Below are 21,288 nucleotides of genomic sequence, written 5' to 3' on the forward strand. Positions count from 1 at the left end.
CTCCTGATGTGTGATATGAAAGAGATGTAATGGTACAAACTGTACTACAGCTATATGATGAGATTAAAAGAGAAGATGTGGTACGGTTTTAGTTGCTTGATATAGCATTGATTCAAGTTTTAGTTCCATGAAATGTGCAAAATACATAAAGATATGGTGATAAAGACTGGTGGCACCAAATGGTCTGTATGCAAATGAGTTCAGAGGTATAAAAATTTCCATATGAAGTCTTTTCAGAACATGTATTAGTGGTAAGTTGTCCACTTAAATACACAGTAGATGATGTACATGTTCATTCATTTAAATATTACATACACTTCTGTCCTGTATAGGTAGTGTTACTAGAACTGTTATGATTTTGTGGTGACACAAGGTTTGAAGGTTGTTCATGAACTATCAGCCCTATAAACTGCCACCTCCCTCTGTGTTTCTTATGTACCTTTGAAAAACAGTTAACCTTTCCTTCTGTGATATCGCTGCAAAGTTTTCTAATAAAAGACCAAGAAATTACAATTTGGGAGCATTTAGTAATCATTGGTAGATGCCATTGTAGTAGTTATAGTGTCTTAAGGTACACAATACGTTCCTGTATAATGAGATGAATCTGTTGAAAAAATAACATAAATTGTGACATACATATTGTATCAACTATGTCTACCTAAAACTGATTGAAAACAAATGAAAGGATTGAAATTTGTTCAGACCTTGTAAGTTGTAGCCTTTTTTTAATGTAACAAAATTTTGCCATCTTGTATTTTTCTTTACCTCAATCACAAACCAAGACCAGAAAGCATGTCAACCACATTCTATATTGGATACAATATGGTATCTCCTGCACGTGTACTTACAGACTACCAGCAACATCTCCCAAGGAAAAACATGCAACAATTTTTGGCAACAGTCATGGGATGATACTATATCAGACTTTCTTAATAATCATATTACAACTTTAAACTACTGCTATTATCTGCCAGTTGGTAAAACCATCTACCACTTATATATAATAGCCTGGACTTATTCCGGTGAATTGCCCACTGAAGAGACAAAGAACAGTTCAACAAAATGGAACAGTATTTTGCCAGCTAAAATACTTACTAGATACTACACATCATGCGAACCTTGTACAAGAAATTTACAACATTTTTGCCAAACTTGGAAGCTACAGAGACACAGTTACATAATGTTGAGAACAATATTTCTAACTAACCTAAAGACGCTCATATATAAAATTAGGTGAATTAGCAGTGTCACAATTCAGCCATGGGTCTAAAACACAATTTTGAACGACTTGAGTTACAATGTATTTATCAAACAGTCATTAATTGTAGACACCAGGAATTGAATCAACTGTCCAATTCCCTTGCTTATCAAGTCCCCATACAAATATCAACAGGCATACGGCAGACAGTATATTAGTTAAGGCATGGCTTACGGTGATCAGTGAAAACTGAAGCATTGCAACAAGGTACTAGTAGTAAGACTTATTACAATCAACATCATACATTGAATTACATTTTTGGGGTTTAATCAAATTTATGATAAGCTTCTAATACCACCTGTGGTCAACTTGAAAAACATCACATAGCACACTCATAATCTGTCAATTCTGTTAAACAAAGTGGCTGGTTGTTTATAGGTTGGCCTTGACCAAGGAAGAGAAGATACTGTCCTCTTGCTGCAGAAGAACGCTAGGTTTGTTGTTCTCCACGATTCTGCCTCCACCAAACACCAGCACGCGGTCACATTCAAGAATGTTTTCAACACGATGCTAGGGGCAAAGACAAAACAAAACTTAAGTACTGTTACACAATTTTTGTATGAAATTAAAGGGCAAGGATTAGACACAATGAGACTAAAATCCAGCAATGACAAGGAATTGGCTACTCACAGCAATAGTGATGACAGTACAGCTTGTGAAGGCAGTCTTCACCACTCTGTGCAGCACAGCTTCCTGGAGTAGAAGAGAAAATTATGTGTTTGAAATCTCTTGGAATGCTGTTTAAAATAAGGTATTTATGAATGCAGTCTCAGGTTTGAAAAAGAAGTAAAAAATTCAAAATCAGGACAGAAAGGCTGCCAGACTTCACTAAAACATACAACCCTGTGCAGGTTGACTATAATATATACGGTACTCACAGTCTCCATGTCCACTAGTGCTGTAGCCTCATCCATAACCAGGACACGAGACTTGCGGACAAAGGCACGGGCCAGGCAGAAAAGCTGCATGGGTGAAGAACAATGGAATGATAACTGTAGGTATATCTTTCCAACATGACATTTCAATCTAGTCTACAGTGTACCAAGACTTCTTACTATTGAAGCCATTCTAGGTTGAGAATACAGCCAAAAAATGATATAGTATAAAAATATGGTTTTTACCTGTCTCTGCCCAATACTGAAGTTAGAGCCACCTTCTCTTACTGCTGTGTCTGGGGAATAAAAATAAAGACATCAGACCATGGAAGGTCTCTCAAACCTGAATACATCAACTGTTAACATATAAATCTCATACTGGTACAACATATTACTGTAGCACTGCGTTGAACATACAAAGTCGCTTTGCTTTTCTCGTAACATAAGCTATCAAGGCACCAAAGTGGGATAAGATTTTCCCTTCCCTTGTATGGAAGAGACAAACATGATAGATGACTTACCGAGACCCTCAGGGAAGGAGACAACCAGAGGCTTCAGCTGTGCGATCTCCACAGCATCCCACAATTCCTTGTCATTGTACTGTCCTGCTGGATCCAGGTTAAACCTGAAACCAACAGCTTTCATGAAATAACATCACCTTAACCATAGCAATAGCCTAGTGGATAAAATGCTCACTTTGCATGTGGTAGGTCAAATTTGATTCCACAACTGAGTCACATTCAAGACTTATATATTGCTTATCTGCTTGGCACAAGTTGCGATGGTATGTTACACCAAAGGGTGGTAATACCAGCTATACAGATACACACAGATAATACACAGTGCTACCAATGGACTAGCCCACTGGTATTGTCTGTGTTTTACACACTTAGAAAGTATGGCCATTGTACCTGATAGTTCCGCTGAAGAGGATGGGATCCTGAGGGATGATGGTCAGACGTGACCTCAGGGTGCTCAGGGGGACGTCTGAGATGTCTATCCCATCAATCACTATCTTACCTGGACAGAAAATATGGACATGTCATTGCAGTTCCATTCACTAAAGAATGCAGATACCTTGAAATGTTGACTCTTAGTAATACATATTTCTACCTCTCCTTGGTGCTGAATTGCAATCCATGGAAACAGTGAAGTATTCCTTTCCGTGGTGCTGATTTGCTTTCCATGAAAACAGTGAAGTTTTCCTTTCCATGGTGCTGAATTGCATTCCATAGAAACAATGATGTTTTCCTTTTCATGGTGCTGGTTTGCTTTCCATTGAACCAGTGAATTTTTCATCTCCATGGAGCTGATTTGCTTTCTGGCATGCAAACCCTCTACATGTCCCTGATAAGTATCCTTGAATGACAACCATATGTTGAATACAGGACTACCATACATTAATTAAGCGGACACAAGTACAGAGAAGTCATCTTTGGTGACTAGTACCTTGGAAGTTGTCAATCATCCTGAAGAGAGCCATGGAGAGGGAAGATTTGCCACTGCCAGTTTTACCACAGATGCCCACCTGGAAAATAACAATTACAAAACAAAATTCACAAACTTCAGATCGTCTGTTTATTGTATGTAGTAGTCAAAAGGAGTTTGGGAATTTCCAAACTACATTGAATCTGTATATACTGTACATGCCATCTTGTTATTTCCAGGGAATATTTTAATTTTTCGGTAGGCTTAATTAAAGTTTATTACATTCTCGCCAGGCTTGATACGGAGGTCGACTTCCTTCAGTACAGCGGGCAGATCAGGAGCGTAACGCGTGGACAGATGCTCCAGCACGATTTCACCGCGTCCTGGCCACTCACGGTGTGGCTCTACATTACCTGGAACAAATTAACAATCACTGTACAATAAACACTGCTTAATGACAGGTGTTCAGTATCATAGTACTGAGACTAATACTGAGCAAATACCATGCATGTTCCTTAAATCTGCAGATGAAAAATTATGTAGTGTATGGTGTATGCAATACTGGAACATATCGGAACAAATTTCTACCACACACCTTTTTGTATAGTTCTGATTTTGCACTATGTCATGTGTTCTTCTTACAGGGTAGTTATATTCATCAGTCAATGTATCTATTCCACTTAAAGTCTTAAATTACATGTTCTTACCCTCTGCCTTCCTATAAGGTTCTATGGGCATTTCTGAGAAGGTGGACACCATGTGGACAGCGTCCATCTGCATCTCAATATCTGCAATGTTCCTCACACCCCAGTTCAGGTAAGTGGACACCTGTGATTTGAGAAAGTACCAGCTATAGCAAAGGATAACAGATTTGATTCTTCAACAGAAAACAAAAAGAGATGCACTATTGATGTATGAATTCTGACTTACTTGTCCCCAGGGGGCAGTAGTACAGTTGGAGGGAATGGGGAAAGGACAGATAAATTAGGATCACATCCAGCATTACTTACCATAAGTGCATATGTGAGAGCCAAACCCACAAGTCCCACAGGGAGGTCACTGTACACAGCCACTGCCAGGGAACACATGGCAGCCCACAACACCACAAACGCACCCAGATAGTCCTGCAGGATAATGTCACAGAAAACTTCATCATGATGTAACATGGTACTAACCACAATAGCATTCCAAGAGAAATACAATGTGTGGATACATTGCAATGATGTAAATGAAAAAACAGAAGAGAAGACAGGAAAGGTATATGGTGGGATCAACTCACCAGCCTGACTCCCAGCCATCTGTTGGCAGTGTTCAGGAACAGGAAGGCCAGTGTGTTCTGGTCAATCTGATCATTCAGCTTCTGTTGGAAACGCTTCTCATCCCTAAACAACAGCAGGAAACACAATACTCAAACTAAGAATATTCTGCAAAACAATATCATGGTTAGGCCAGGCAACTTCTTAGGACAAAAAAAGCAGCGAAGGGGCAAAGCACCAGCTTTTCCCTAATTGTATGTGAACATGAGAAAGCAAACTGTCAAAAGTAATTATGACATAAGATGCAGACACACAGACCTGTATGCCCTGACAGTGGACAGCCCCCGTAGTGTCTCAGAGAAGTGGTACAGGATAGGGGACTTAGTCAGGATGTCCAGATGCTGCAACTCCCTGTAACAGAACAAAACACAAGACTACTCAACAGAATGCAGAAGGCCACACCAATTTTTTGTTTGGTTTCAGGCCAAACAAAGAAATATTATTAATAGTAGAATCTTGCTTAAAATGGGGATTTGCTCAAACCATAAAGAGGGGGACAGACTCTGTACAAACATATGTAAGTTGGTGAATCAAGCAAAAAATTGGTGTGGAAAAAGCAACTCAAATCTGATAAGCAGGGTATAGGGAGAAACTGACAGAAAATCACAAATCACAAGGGGTGTTCTAGAAAAATGAAAAAATAGGCAGCCAACGTGGCACTTTGTTAAAAGTAAAGACCTTTTCTTAATTATCTATTGTTACATGTAATCCTGTTTTACAGTGGGCACACAGATTTTACCAAACTGTCTACTGCCTAACATTTGGTTTCTCTGGAACATCCCTACCAGAACATACCTTTTACTAATCACTGTGCAAGACAGCAGAGCCCCATAAAGACGTCTGTTAGTACACAGCACACAAATTCTCTTAGCTTGCACATTATGACAACAATGGCTAATATCTATCCACCAAACCATGTAAATGTGTGTAATTGCTAGATATGACCCATTGTTAAAAGTATGTTCCCTCATTTAGTATGTGTATTTTACATGTATGGAATACAGATAAAGGTTAGACTTTCATTCCAAAAGTTCAGTGGTGGTCAAAGCAACTTCACCATCTTTCTAACTACATTTTTTTCTGACACTACACTTGTTAGGTTACAAAAAACCTTTAAGTTACAAAACTTTTGCTGAAGAACCCACCTTACAGTAAAGAAATCACAACAAAACACAGATTAATCGTTAGCTTACAAAATATTGAACATTCAGGACAGTCTACCTGGAGGATTGGATAAAGAACTTCTGCAGCAGGTAGAAGCCGAGGAGGATGACAGCAGCAGGGATGAGGAAGTACGGAGTGACGATGGCATTAACAAGGAGGGCGGCAACACACAGCAGGAAGGTTCGGATCAAAGACTCTGCAGTCGTCGGGAGTTGCTACAGAGGGAAGGTGCAGAGAACAGAACGTCAGAAAAAATAGAAAATATTAAATCACTAAAGGCAATGGCTTGGAAGGGCAAACATAAAGGAATACCAAAGAAAGACTGACACAGAGAACATGCACAAACACACAGTGTCACACAGCTTAGAAGAAAACTACAGCGAGATACTCGATAATAGAAAGTATGAAACTAGAATGAAGCCAAGATTACCTGGTCAATGGTGGCAGTGTCAGAGGAAAAGCGACTGAGGATGCGTCCATATGGAGTTGTGTCAAACCATCTGTAGAGGAAGTTTAACCATTAAATGTTTAAAACGTATTACACACTAGGTATTTGCAACTTTCCATTCATTTTGATATTCAAATATTTCAAAATTTCTAACACCTGATCTGTTCTATTTCAAAGACCAATCCTATATCATATACACATTGTAATGAGCAACATTGATGAAAAGATCTACATGTAGTACTACCTCATCGGAGCCAGGATGATTCTCCTCAGCATCTTCTTGTGGAGGTTCTTCCCGGCCTGGACTCCTGCCAGCACGATGATGATGGATGCCAGGAACGCCAGGAAGATTCCCGACAAGGACAGTCCAACGTAGCCGTAGATGTAGTAATGCCACTCATCCTCTGTCAGAGCCTGCCAATGCAACCAAACAAAACTAGTGTATCATGTTACTTCAATCTATCTTAGGGGGCAAAGATCTACTGAAGAAGTAGTGTCTTTAGTTTTTCATGCTACTGTGACTGTGATAAATAAATACAATGCAATAGCTTCCAGACTTCCTTTTTCAGTTTCTGTGCAACTAACAAAAGCTACATTATTAGTGCAAATGTACTGTAATAGGATGTGGTAAATGTACCCTAAATCTTAATACATGGAAATAGCTGACAGTCTTTTCATGTATTCTGAAGCAAGCTTGACCAATAGGTTTATTGATGTTTATGTGTAGTTTTACCGTTCCATTCATCCACAGTGATGACCATTCAGCTAGCCAGAAGTCTCCAGCCACCATCACACCGTGCTTGAGAATACTGATCACCAGAAGGATGACCACCCACAAAATGCCGCCCGCCAAAATGTATGTCATGTAGGCAGACATGGGCACTGACATCACGTCTTTTGCCATCTGTTTCTTCTCAGCTTCCTCTGAAATAAAAAGGTGGGGGTGTTCCCCATAGGTTCATTCTGGGACCACTGGTATGTAGCATTGAGATTGCCACTGGCTTTGGTTTTGATATTTATGGTCTATGACCATGGTCTATGACCATAAATATCTTTTTATGTTTTATAAAAAATGTACACCATAAAAATATTGTGATATTTGAAGGTATATGAAATGTGCTACATTAAGTTGTCGATCATGCAATCCATCTAATAGCACACTGCATTGTGATGATAATGAACAACACAACTTGTTACATGTAATCACGTCAACATAGTTATAACGCATAAAACAAATAACAGTTACACACATTGTCAAGTAACTTGTGAACGGAACACAATACATTGAGATATGATAATGACATTTTGTGCTAATGCAAAAAAATGTGGTTGTTACGTGACATGGTATGATGACAGCACATAATACAATGAATTAGATGATATGATATAATGACAGTAGATGATCCAAGTGTCCCAGAGTGAAAAGGGTATTCAGTATCCACCCTTGAGGGTATTTCAAAGAGCTTTCCATTTCTGTGACGACTGGAACATACTAGAAGCAAATTAGTCTTTATACAGTCAATTAAACTGGCTACTAATTTTGCAGCAGCTGCAATTAAATGCACAGTGTTAGCCTCTGTAAGAGTTTGCATTGCAAAGCAGTTGTCATGGCATCTGTCTTAGTTTGTTGTTTGCTATAGATAGTAGTACATGTACAAGAATATGGTTTTACCAATTATTTTGTTGGGTTATACTGTGAAAATTTGTCAGATTGTGAAAAACCACATCAACAAAATTAGCACTTATAAATAATTGTTGGGTGAGATGAAAAGATTAGTTTACTTTATAAAGTACTACTCCTAGATTGGACAGGGCAAAACCATATTCAGAAAGGGGTACTAATAGCTTTAGAGTGAATTACCTTCAGCAGCTACAGCGGTAGAGTGTGGACAGAAGAGTGTAGCATGGGAGAGGTAGAGGAAAGCATGGAGGAAAACGGAGTGAAAGACTACATCAACTATAAGCGTCATACATGTATGCATGTCTCAAATTTGTCAAGCAGTTCTGTGCTTGTTATAATACACTGGTTTTACATAATTATGAAACTGTCACAGTTTCTAATGGTGGCATGAAGCCCATTGTAATACTATAGCCAAGTATTTTTATGTTTGTTCGGACATGAGACCCTTTCATGGCCTAGAGGTTTTATCCGAGGAAGGGACACAGACTTCAGACTCAAGTAGAAGGGTAGTGATGATAAAAGAACAACAATGAAACATAGGAACACTGCACACTGCACAGCATCTCCAACATATTGTCTTCTGAAAGACTAGTCCAATATCCTGGTGAGACAGTACAAACAACATGAAGACATGTAAATACCATCATTACTTTAGCTGAAGATGCAACTGAAACACATAACAGCAAGTCATTACTGGAATAAAAGACAACTTCATCAGGACAAGTTGCAGACAACAATTTTGTAGGATGATACAAACAAGACTTGAATGCAGGGCAATCTAAATCTGCAGCATAGTTTCTAAACTATACTGTAGCTACTTGTCTAAATATGTCAGAGTTGACAGTCATCAGTGTCACAATCATCAACAACTGCCACTATAGAGCACACTATAGAACAGTCTTTAAATACCATTCAAATATATGTTGTGTTTTTTTTTTTAAATGATATGGTTTGTATTTCATTTACTGCTTTCTGAGTGCAAAATGATGATAATGCTGATGATGAAATACAATGTAGTTGTGTCCCTTTAAAATCAGACTGTGAAATGTGACAAGCAACTCTAATGTTCATTCAAACACAAGTCCTGGCTACTGTACGAAGGGCAGATAAAAGTGTAAAATAGTTAAGACATGGTACAGAAGACGGGATTAGTCTAAAAGTCAGCTGAAACGCAAGACGTGTACATGTGGCCAACATGGATATGCCAGAAGAACAGTACTTGGTGAACTGAGGAGGTCTTGAGATGACACACTGGACCCTTTGCCAGAGTCTTTGTCCTCCTGGTCTTTCTTCTTGATGGGAACTTCCGCAATAGAAACCACCTCATGGTGGACCTTGTGGTCATCATCTGGTGTGTGGATGAGTGAATGATGTGGATATCAGAGGGAAACAGAACCATCAATGTGATACCAAGGTGAAGAAATGGACAGAAAGGTTAGAATGGAACTTCAATACAACTTGAGAAAATGTTGCCAGAAAAAGGAAAATACACATTTAACTAAAACAATTAATGAGCTTGCCAATGTAGACATCATGTACTTTCTTCTCTTCATCTGCAAACATGCCGGAATAAAGGAAGGGGTCATGATTACCATATTTCCCAGCATAGTAAAATGAAATGTAATTCTGAAAGTCTGATGTGCAATAAATATTAAATACAATCATGATAAATGATGAAACTTGCCAATGTATAACTCATGGGTGCGGCCCTTTTTGTCTGCTGAGGACAAAGAATGATAATGATGAAAATTTTACCCCAAAATAACTAACAAGCCGAAATACACTAAAGAATGATACAACTTGAGGAAGCTGAAATGATATGTATCAAATGGCTTTGAACTTGCCAACATATATTTCTGGTTTTGGTATACAAAGGGTTGGTGTACTGGGCTGATGTACAGGTTCTTCTGATGGGGGAGGGGGGCAGAAATGGAGAGGTTAGTACATGTACATAGAATCACACTATTCAGGATACAGTGAATCGATAGTGAATGTAGTAAAAAAACTGAATGAAAATACAGCTCGAAAATAATGCTTCTTAACACAGAACATGAGTGTTATCAAAGAGAATCACAGTACTAATGAATGGCAGGTATGTCATGTAAAACATTGTGAAAATATCCAGTATTTCTGTAGGTGTCATCAATTGTGGCAGTGAGTTGAGTAGTACTAATGATATTGATATGTACTGAACAACAAATTCTTGAACAACAGGTTGTAGAGACTTAATACTACTTGTTCCAACCTGACAGGTCCTCCTCCTCCTTGTGGTGTGTCTTGGTTGCCTGGCGACGGAGATACTTCTTCTCCAGCCCCCGCTGGTCCTTCCTCCTCTCCTCCTCCTCCTGCTGAGCCTGCGAGCTGGCAAGTTCAGAAAACCAATACATTAACACAATAATATCTGTACTAAGACATTATAGTTACTTTTAAATCAGTGAGGAATACTAGTAGGGTAAAACAATGTAATGGTTGGCTGTTGATTAAAGTATACCCAAAGTAGTATATCTAAAATTTAACACTCAGGTTCCTCCAGATCATTACAATCATGGCAACTCAGCATGCAAAAAGCTAAAAAAATGACCATCAGAGATGGCAGACTTCACCCCTTCACTCATAACATAAACCTTGCTAATCAGTCCAACATGTTCACCACCTCACCTGATGGTGTTCTTCCACATCTGATACAGGGACGGGTCCTCTGTGGTGATCTCACTAAACGTACCCTGGTGGGTCACATGACCGTCTCTCATCACCAAAATCTGGGAAAACAAACAGTCAACAGATACACTTTATTATGCCTTAAAATACTGACAGAACTAACGCAAAGGGGACCATGAGGCAATAGAACAAGATCTCTTGAAAACCATAAGTAGGAATATCAAATACATGGAGGAGAAAAAATATTTACATTATCTGCCTCTTTGAGATACTCCAGCTTGTGGGTTACTAAGATGACGGTGCGATTCTCCTCCCGCAGCATACCCAGAATGCCCTCCTGCATCATGTGACTTCCCTCATGTACATCCAGGAAGGACAGAGGGTCGTCCTAGAATGTAGAGAAGATCAAGGTGTCATGAAGCTGTGCTTTAATATCAGACACTGTCTAACAAAAACTATATTGAATGCAACAAGATAAAAATCATAATTATAACAGAAAAATAAAAAAAAGATTTTCATGTATTCTGCCTGTATATTTTGAACTTACCAGGATGACAATGTCAGAGCTGTAGTATATGGCCCTGGCCACACTCACACGTCTCTTCTGTCCTGGAGTCAGCCAGATTCCCTGGGACACAGAGGAACAAAATTTTATGGAAAATTCAATCACCTTGAAATAGAGTCACTAAGTATGCTGAACTAACTCAATTAGTTCAGTATTACTGCAGAAAAGGACAGTGACGATCTTAAATAGAAAAAATGTCTGATTTGTCATGTGCCCTCATGATTAGCTTACCCTCTCTCCAATCTCAGTCTGGTCTCCTTGAGGAAGGATGTCGATATCTGCTTGTAGAGAACAAGCTGAGATGACACGATCATATCTGGCTTGGTTAAAAGGTTGTCCAAAGACGATGTTGTCCCTCAATCTAGCATTAAACAGCCAGCCCTTCTGGGCATGGAAGGACACTTTGTTCTTTTCCCTAGAAAAGATCAAGACATACAACACTAAGAACATGTAGCGCGAACAGAAATGTGAGAACCCAATGTGTTGACATCTAGCTGAAACTAGAGGAACTTGTATGTGGAACGTGTACTTACAAGCACCAGGCCACATCCCCAGCCAGTAGCTTCATCTCTCCAAGTATAGCATTTACCAGGGAGGTCTTCCCACCAGCATTGGGACCAATCACAAGAGTCAGGGCACCTAGAAAACAGATAGAATGAAAATAGACACTGATACTGTCTACAGTCACAGATTACCAAATGACTTATAGGCTAAAAAGGTTATTTGCTTGAGGCATGAATTTCTCACTAATTGATATTAGAATTTCATTTAGATATCTGCTATAGGGACAGTTACCTCTCGGGACTTTAAAGTTGATGTCGTACAGTGTTGTAGTTGGAGCATCGGATGACAGGTCCCACGCAAAGTGTCCATTTGTAACCTGAAACAGGACAAGTTTTAAAAATGTGTACAACAAAATTCCATCAGTAACATCAGGCACATCAGGCAATGAAAAAAATAGCATTCTTCTCAATACACATCTCTCTAGTCTTGTATCATTTCCTAGTACATTGTATTTGTAGAATTTCTTTTTTTACCTCCAGTACAAAGTTGTCTGGCACCATCTTGCCTGACTTCTGTCTTTTGATGCTCTTCATGTGGATGCCAGACATCTGTAAAACAGGACTAGTAATTGTAATCAAAAGCAATCATACATAAATATAGAATGCAATATCAACATTCTTCATAATGTCCCCAGCAGGAAATGAAGTGGTTAAAAGGCAGATACATGGCAGCAGAATCTCTTCTTGTATCAAAAGTGCCATGCTCATGATAGAATAATTGTTCCTATTTTTTATTTCTTGATATCGCAACAAAGCAATACAGATGACTTTGGGCTGCATAGCTGATCTTTGCATAACTATTTACCATCATTAATCCTTTAATGAACTTGACCTGTTCATTGAACTTGACACCTAAACTGACCCTGAGCAAGGTGATGAGCACGTCCTGTGCATCTTCATGTTCATCCTCCCCTGTCAGGTAAAATCCACGGTCCACCTAATGCCGGGGAAAAGACAATGAAAATATACTGTGACAAGGCATTTCAAGCTTGTGCAACAAAGAACTGTATAATATTATCCATTCACTAAAAGAGTGGAACATTTAGGACTTTTGCAAAAAAAAGTTACTCAAGCAACTGGAAATCATCACATGATATATCATATCCAGTTGCTTGAGTGACTGTTTTTTGGCATATCTTATTGCCTGGATGTCTAACCTTCACCGATGCATTTAAGACTTTACCTCTGGGATATCTAAGAATGGCCTGAGCCTTTTGGCACTCATGATGGCGTTGACCATGGCCACCACCACCATGGGGAAGTTGAAGAGAGGGACCACCAGGATGTTGAACAGGACCAGGGTGGCGAAGGTCCTGCCGGCTGTCAGGGCCTCATCAGACATGTAGTGATGGATGCTGAAGGTCTGGGAGGAAACAGGGATGGTTACTGAAAAGTAATATTCTACACATTTCATTATGTGTAGGCTGTATGTGTTAATCCATGCATCTAGCTCGGTGGTATTTATGCAGAAAAGTACTAGTGTGCAGAGAGAAAAATGATATTTTGTAGTGTATTTTCCATTCCAGACAACACAAGTATCTGAACTAAGCAATACAACTGTATGCAAGGTGTCACAGTCCCAACACCTTGATCATAGAGAAGTACAATGTTTTACTTACCACTACTGTTGCAATGATTGGAGTAGCTGCTGTCAAGAACACTGGAAAACAACAGGAATTTGTTAGAAGGACATAATTACAATCATAATCTAGAGGCTGCCTTGTTTTCATACAGACCAGCAAATATTTATTATCATGCTGATGACACATTGCTGTTTGGGATGACAGTTTGTAAAGTAAAGGTTTGTCGCACCTGATTTGTATCGTTTTTAGCTTCATGTATTTCAATAAACACAAGAACTCACATGAGATGACAAGATAGATAGATGACTTCCTCATGCTGCTGATTTCTCGGTTGCGAGCTCGATCCACCAGCTTACAGAAGATGCCTTCCCAGGAGTACAGCTTCAGCAGACGGATGCCCTGCAGAAGGCAACAACAAGACAGTTTCCTTACCTCTGCTTACAATCCTTACTACTGCAAGTGCATTTATTTTACAGTTCGCAAGGAGATGAGTTTGCGAAGATAAAAATCTTGCAAACTTAAATGCACTTGATGTATTCTTTAAAAATCTGCTTTTTTTAGCAAGTGGTAAGAACAGATTTTAATAAATTTTTCTACTGTAAAATGAGTCAGCCTGAATTCTTTTCAAGTGAAAAAAATGCCAGTTGTAACGGTTATGACTAAATATTACACAGTTACTTGCCTTTTACTTGCAAGTTTATGGTGGTAGTCAATCTAAATTTTTTATAATGTCACTTCTTTTTTGACTAAGCATGTAAGTTAGCTACAGAACTTAAAAGTAAGTCTATTACCTTCAGCATCTCGTTGAATTTCTTGAACCTGTCTTCGGAGTAGTCCATGGTGTCCTTCTGCATGTGAGTCATCTGCCGTGCGACCAGGTACTGTACAGGACACAGCACGACGATGATGGCTGCACCGATCACTGCAGGATAACCCATCTGGTAGTACAGCATCACCATGGCAATCACAACCTGGAGGCAAACAAAAAGGAAAACATGTCTTGATTCTGTGACAAAGACTGGAGTCGTTGTCGAAAATTTGTGTAATCCTGTGTAATCCTTGTGTTGGAATAAAGTTCAACATTTTACTATGATTACTACCAAGTAGTACCAAGACAGATGAACTTTCATGATAAAGATTGGAGTTGTACAGTCAAAAATCTGGATAAGTAATTTCTTTTTTTGTTAGAAATTACAGTTAAAGCTTGCTTCATAATGACTTCTATTTACTGGGAAGCTACTCTTCTATTGGTCTTGACATGATCATGAAAGACAAAAAAATTGTATACATTGTACCAGAAAATTCCTCTTGGTTTTTTGACAAGTGCAATTAACAGTCAGTGGACAGTAGCTTAATGTTCTGTCCAGACAGTTCCTGATCTGGTGTGTTACGCCGAAAGGCGGTTATACCGGCTATACAGATACAGATACAGATCAAAGAGGAGACAATACCTGAAATGCATCACTTGTCAAAAGCTGCACTTGGCACTATAAAAGGAATATCTGTAGTTAGAATTGTCAGGTAAACTGTTGGAAAGATCCCTGATGAGTGAAAATATCTCCCATCTCCACTCACCTGAACAGGCATGGCCCAGAGATGAGGACAGAACCACACAAACAGCATGATCTGGTTGGCATCCACAGACATCAGGTTAATGATCTGCTCAATGCTCCAGTCCCCATTGGACAGGCTCCAGGAGGACATGCGAAGGGTTTTCTCATATACCAGTCCCTGTGTGCAAGAGAGGAGGAATATGGGGTTTTAATGCAAACTTAAGGCTTGTGCAAAGTGAATGTATGTAGCCACCCTTAAATGCCATTTTTCAGGATCCATTATGCAATGCCAGGGCTGAATGAATGGGAAGCAGAAAATGAAGGAAAGAAAAAATAGTTTTTTTTGTGAATAAACATCTTACCACCGTTTACGTGCAATCATTTTAGTTATTAAGACAGTATACTTTTCTCATCAAAGAAGGCTCATCCTAATACATGTAGATACTAAGGTGACTTACTACTATGCCAGCCTTGAGATTGATGCCCTCCTTGATGGCGAGGTAGTAGGACATCTCCAGGAAGGTGTGCTGCAGCAGGGTGGCCATGAACAACAGGTACGCCAGGATAAACCCATTCTCCATAAACTCCTCCAGGGAAACAAAATAGTGCTCCTGTAGGCAATACGAGGGACAGGAAATTAATTACATACTGCATGGGAGGAATGGAATTTAAAGTTCTGATTCATGAAGAAATACGAAAGTAAGAAGCTTTATTCTTTTCTGCATAAAAAAATACATCTGTTCTGTGTTAGGTTTTCGTAATAATATAATTGCAAAGGACCAGAGCAAAATCCACTTCATCGTTCACACATACATGTACAGGTTGCATGTACATTGTCAACATTTCTTTCCCACATACAGTTACCAGTAATCAAAATTAAATGGAAATCACCTTGACTTGCTGAGACTCATGAAAGGAAATGGTTCCTTGTCGGATCTCGACCAGGAACTTGACGATCCCAGCAACACACAGAGGACCGATGAACCCTAACAGATCACCAAGGTAACGGAAGATGGAGCTGTACACGATTGGCACGCCAAACGCCTTGAAGAAACACTTCCAGATGGACGGGGTCTGTCCTGCCTTGGCAGCTCTCTCCTAAATAGGGGTGTTGCAGAAATTATTACCAAAACAATGAAATTAAAGCTTTTTGCCATGAATACTTTCATCACGTAGGTAATTCAAGGGTTGACAAAGTTCTTTGCACACAACAAATCTACTCGAGTCATGAACCAAGTGAATACAAGCTTACTCATGTCTGGAATTGCTTTAGCCTACAGCATTAGTGCTAATAACAGTTAAATAGAACACGTAGGGTATTCTTGTAAGTATAGTACATGTACATGTTGTGTATTGCATATTCCATAGGAAAAATAATTTGTTTTTTGTACCAAAAAGTCCTGACCACTCCTTCTGTATTTCATTCTTAACATTTTAATCTGTTGGAAGAAACATATAAGGAAAACAAAATGCCCTGAATTTTCCCACAAGACAACTTGGTTGTGTCAAGAGGAATAATTCAAGGCTTGTGAATACAGTACAAGAACACTGCAATCCTGAAAAACATGTTTGAGTTCACACTTACTAGATTCTCTAGAAATGTTTAAAATGATATGATGGAATGCTTATAAAATGTAGATATACATGTTGCCGGTATTTTTACTTTTCAGGCACATATATTTGTGCAAGGTGACAATTTCAAATAGGAATTTGGTTCATAAAGACAACTGTTACATGTACAACTCATCCAACAACAACATACCTTTTCTTTCTTGTAGACATTCTTGAACCTTTCTAGATTTGCCTGTGCTTTGTGTTGCTAAGGAAACACAAAAAAGTAGATTAAAGTACAGATCATTTGCTAAAAATTACTACTGTATTTCCATGTTGATTGGTTGCTTGCACTCCAGCATCATTAATTACAGGTAAATGTAACAGGCCCTTCCATTGGCAGTTGCCCTAGATTGTCCATGGTGATTGGCTGCCTGTACTGGTGTACCATGAGTTCAATGTAACAGGCCTTACCATTGGCAGTTGCCCTAGGTTGTCCATGCTGATTGGCTGCCTGTATCCCTGAACCATGAGTTTGTTCATCCACCAGTAGGTGACCTTGGACAGCAGGTTGACATACGGCTGGTGGAAGTGCATGTCCTGCTGCTGTAGGTCCTCCGGGATGTCCAATCCCTTGGATGGCGGCTTGAAGAAGGCATATCTCTGCAAACCAAATTTTCATAAATTACCCTGTCATTCAATTTGCTTAACGACTACATGTACATTTTTAACAAGGACTTTCATCAATGATGTGAGGTAAAGTCATAAAAATGCCTCATACTGTACACTGGTCATTCAGAGCCATTGCAACAGTTATAATATACAGGAACCATTTCTTACCTTCTGTACAAGAAAGTTGATTTCTATACAGATGTACAGGAAGTAGATAGCCACAATCAGCCAGTTCAGATCCAGTCGCAGATGGAGAGCATTCAGACCTAAAAGTCAACATATACAAATGGCCAAGTCATCCTTGATACCAAAATAACCAAAGAAAAATGTTCTTGTTTGTGTCTTCAAAACTAAAATCTGCATGAGCAAGACCAGTATTGATAAAGATGTAATAAGTGTTAATTTCAGAGGTACTTGGGAAAACAGTATGAAACAACCCAGTTGTCCTGAAAAGTGTTTAGACAGTATGTAAAAATCAAAACAGCTCATAACTAAAATTGGCAGTTAATGTAAACAAAAGGTTACTGCTGCATATCTGTAGGTCAAGATGAGGTCTGAATATCTGTGAACCTTGAGTGTCAAATTACAGTTTACGAAGTGACCAATGATTTACATTGCAGGGTTTGGGGTGGTCTAGATTTGACCTGGGAGCAAGGCATGGGACCGTATAACCCTGAAATATTTGGATAGGCAGCAGCTGTCACTCTCTACAAATGTCACGTCCTTGGCCTGAAATAGTCAAATATTTGCTTAACTTCTTTAGGATTGAAACTAAGGATCCTGTTATAGCAGTTTCCTGCTACGACCATATCTACTACAATGTACCATACCAAAATGTTCGAAAGATCTACATATAGAAGCTTAAGGGTATTCTATTGGATTACAAACAAGATTAGTACAGAATGATATACATGCACATACAAATTCTACTCCAAACAAGGCTTCCAAAAATGGATGTAGTTGTGAATTCTCAGAATGTCTCTTATGTGTACACGTCATGTACAACTATCAAAAGATGAACTCTGAATAGACTTTTGTTCAAAGTAAATGTAGTGAAATTGACATAACATGAGTAACGTTAAGTATAATAATAAGTTTAATAATGCTTGAATATTTTGTACTATCACATAGTAAGAAAATTCCTTTCTTCTACATTTATATGCATGCCAAAGGGCTACATGTACATGTATGTTATTCCCACTACCACATGCGTCACATAGCCACAGAGCTCTAGTGGAGTTACCCAATATTTTTAATACCTGCTATAGTTTTGACCTACCTTGTACATACAGGTTCCACAGTTTGAGGATCCTCATGATGATTGCGATGACCCAGTATCCCAGCAGCAACAGTAGAAGCTTGGGAAAGTTGGACATCTCCACATTGTGGTAGTACACTGCTGTCACTAACGTCGCTACAAACGTTACACCCGAAGGTATATACAACTGGGGGAGGAAATATAATATTTCCATCTTTACTAATTGTTACAAACAACTTTGTAAAACAGCCACATTTAGTTACAGAATCTTAAGATTCATTAAAATTTAACACATTCTTACTTAGGGTCTATACAGGCTATCCAGATTATAATTTATGTACACAGATACAGAAAATTATTGAATATCAAAATCAACTCCGATGCAGCTGTGTTACTGAGTTTTAGAATATAATAGTGGCTAATTTCACCTGTAAGTATGACGCAGTAGAGTGCATATCAGACAGCAGGCCCTCGGCTATCTCACAGGACAGGAAGAACAGCAGCAGGACAGTCAGGCTCCAGCGCAGGCTGTGGCCGGGGTAGTGCAGCCAGGAACTGTGGTTGATGTTGACTGTGCCATATCCTGTACGTCACATGAAATGGCACATTCAAAAGTCATTTTCTTGTAGACAAGTAACAGTCAGATATTGATGACTAATACGTAATAGAAGAATGTCAACCTTTTTTTTTTAAATAGAAAATTTATAACACTGCACAGCAATGGTTTTCATAATTCCAACTTAATTACAATCCTGGCAGAAGTATAAAAAGAATACTTATACTTTTTTTTATTGGAGAAAATGTGAAAATAAGCATCTAGCAATAGCACACATTAGAAGCATCTAAGTTAAAAAGAAGTCTTCTTACCTGAGAAACTGACTGGCAGTGTTATCCACACTGGTTGGAGTCATGCATGTCAGGACCATGCAGTGTTGGCTTCCATATCCACACACCATGCTCTGTTTAAATGTTAGTACAATAATAAGTGGTTAGCCAAAAGTCCTATTTCATATCAAAGATGAAATTTAGATCTTTTTGCTTCTCATGCAAACAATTAGATAACAAATTGATTGTCATTGATAAGTATGCCAGAGTTGCCGACAACATTCCTTACTAATTATCATTCAATATTGTATGTGATTAGGGACATTATACATTATAATGTCCTTGATGTGATAATCCAATGAGTGAGGCATTTGTTAGATTTTCTTGAAAAAATTAATGTAGATATCCCCAGCCTTTGCTGATGTGATTTTACTTTAGATTCTAGTTATTATATCTTTTCGTAAATTATAGATGAGCAATAGTCACATCAATTACGTGTAGTTGAATTCATGCTGGGGGTAATGGAAGGAAGCTGAATTCCTGACTTTCCCTTACCCAGGAGCAGGATGGGAAGGGCAGCGATGAGGAACAGGACGTGTGGAATGATCCCGATGGCTTCCACGAAGCACATGTTATCCAGCGTGCCATTGGCCACACTGTAGCCGCTAGCTTGGTTCCCACAGAACATGCCGGATGTCTGTTGTTACTTCAAGCTGGAAAAATCTGACAAAAGAAAGAAATTTGAAGAAGGTGAGGCACTCAATAAATAATAACAATTATACATGTTACGAACTTTTTGACAAGAATAAATGTACAATAAATGTTTTTTTTTGCATTTGATCTTTCACCTACTAATGAAGTTTACAATAAATCATTTACTACTGACTAATAATGATTCTTACCTATTTAATTAAGGGTGATAATGATGATGATGATGTTAAGGTAGTTTTAGGCAAAAAGATAAAAGCTATGCTTGTCATGCTCAGTAATTGCAACGCTGAACCTCCATGATGAAACGTAAGTGTTGACAAGGGCAGAAATAACGACCACACCCGTTAATAATTTTGGCTTTAATAGTAAAAATATTACTGCAATTTCAGAAAGCAGTCCTCCCTCTGAATATTGTCATTTTAATACCATTTCCTATAAATTCAATCTGAAACTTTAATACGTTGGCTCTTTCTCACGGATACAAAGAATAGAGCCAGATATCTAGTTATTTTGACAGCCTTGCAGCCCTGGCCATTTCAACCCAATACGGAGACATCCCAGCCAAAAATAGCAGGCACCCATCCATTAACAACATGGGGTCAGCCAAGTTTCTAGAAGATTGTTCACTGTAACATGATTTTCTCTAAAATATCAATGGTACATAATATCAAAAGTAAACAACATAACAACAACAATTCTTTTATAACAGAAATGTGTACATTTAGCAAATCCACATCAGCCCCATCATTCCATAATGGACCTCATCTGTTGATGGAGTCCAAAAAATGATGAGGATGAAACTTGATCATCATGATGTCTCTGTCCAAAATGTTTGGCAATTCCTGCCAAAATTGAACATGATCGGGACTAAGATATGGCCGAACACTGCTTCATAGCCTACTACACAGCTTCACTATATTTTACGAAAGTTTAGATATTCAGAAACTAATGAAAACTTACCAAAAATCACAAGGACAATCATCAGTACAGCTCACTGCTAGCATGTCCCAATGTTTTTATTAGGATCCAATGGCGGCTGTTCGCCGTATTCATAAAGACAGCCTTACAAGAATTTATCAAACGTATCGTAATCTATTTGCCTTAATAATGCCAAAGTCTTCAAAATATTCCTCTAAAAATTAAAAAAACAAAAGATATGGTACCATATGTCGATATTGA

General features: G+C 38.7%; 1 protein-coding gene across 1 annotated transcript; it reads right to left on the reverse strand.

The window, feature by feature from the left end:
* Nucleotides 1-1,265: 1,265 nt before the first annotated feature.
* On the reverse strand, nucleotides 1,266-21,128 carry LOC109467547 (ATP-binding cassette sub-family C member 9-like). The gene is made up of 38 exons (XM_019765570.1): nucleotides 21,070-21,128; nucleotides 19,954-20,121; nucleotides 19,002-19,156; nucleotides 18,602-18,760; nucleotides 17,118-17,306; nucleotides 16,855-16,911; nucleotides 15,984-16,190; nucleotides 15,551-15,703; nucleotides 15,115-15,270; nucleotides 14,331-14,510; nucleotides 13,821-13,938; nucleotides 13,576-13,616; nucleotides 13,140-13,319; nucleotides 12,819-12,893; nucleotides 12,431-12,505; nucleotides 12,189-12,273; nucleotides 11,927-12,032; nucleotides 11,625-11,808; nucleotides 11,376-11,456; nucleotides 11,079-11,216; nucleotides 10,829-10,929; nucleotides 10,416-10,531; nucleotides 9,710-9,723; nucleotides 6,734-6,903; nucleotides 6,472-6,541; nucleotides 6,099-6,256; nucleotides 5,136-5,228; nucleotides 4,841-4,943; nucleotides 4,572-4,685; nucleotides 4,269-4,389; nucleotides 3,844-3,974; nucleotides 3,583-3,661; nucleotides 3,045-3,153; nucleotides 2,655-2,758; nucleotides 2,380-2,429; nucleotides 2,137-2,220; nucleotides 1,889-1,951; nucleotides 1,266-1,768 (listed from the first exon to the last, which is right to left on the reverse strand). Exons 2-38 carry the CDS (start codon nucleotides 20,084-20,086, stop codon nucleotides 1,631-1,633), a joined length of 4,290 nt encoding a protein of 1,429 aa, XP_019621129.1. The 5' UTR covers nucleotides 20,087-20,121; nucleotides 21,070-21,128; the 3' UTR covers nucleotides 1,266-1,630.
* Between the last annotated feature and the right edge of the window lie 160 nt (nucleotides 21,129-21,288).

Source organism: Branchiostoma belcheri, unplaced genomic scaffold (genome assembly GCF_001625305.1).
Source record: "Branchiostoma belcheri isolate BF01 breed outbred unplaced genomic scaffold, Haploidv18h27 scaffold1, whole genome shotgun sequence".
Taxonomy (NCBI): domain Eukaryota; kingdom Metazoa; phylum Chordata; class Leptocardii; order Amphioxiformes; family Branchiostomatidae; genus Branchiostoma; species Branchiostoma belcheri.

Bases quoted from the DNA above. Each gene is read 5' to 3' on its own strand.
- LOC109467547 (XM_019765570.1), bottom strand. From the start codon at position 20,086: ATGTTCTGTGGGAACCAAGCTAGCGGCTACAGTGTGGCCAATGGCACG. The intron at 19,157-19,953 runs GTAAGGGAAAGT...TGTGACGTACAG, and splicing joins CCTTCCCATCCTGCTCCTGG to GATATGGCACAGTCAACATC. The intron at 17,307-18,601 runs GTACAAGGTAGG...TTTGGTTTGCAG, and splicing joins TCAAACTGTGGAACCTGTAT to AGATATGCCTTCTTCAAGCC.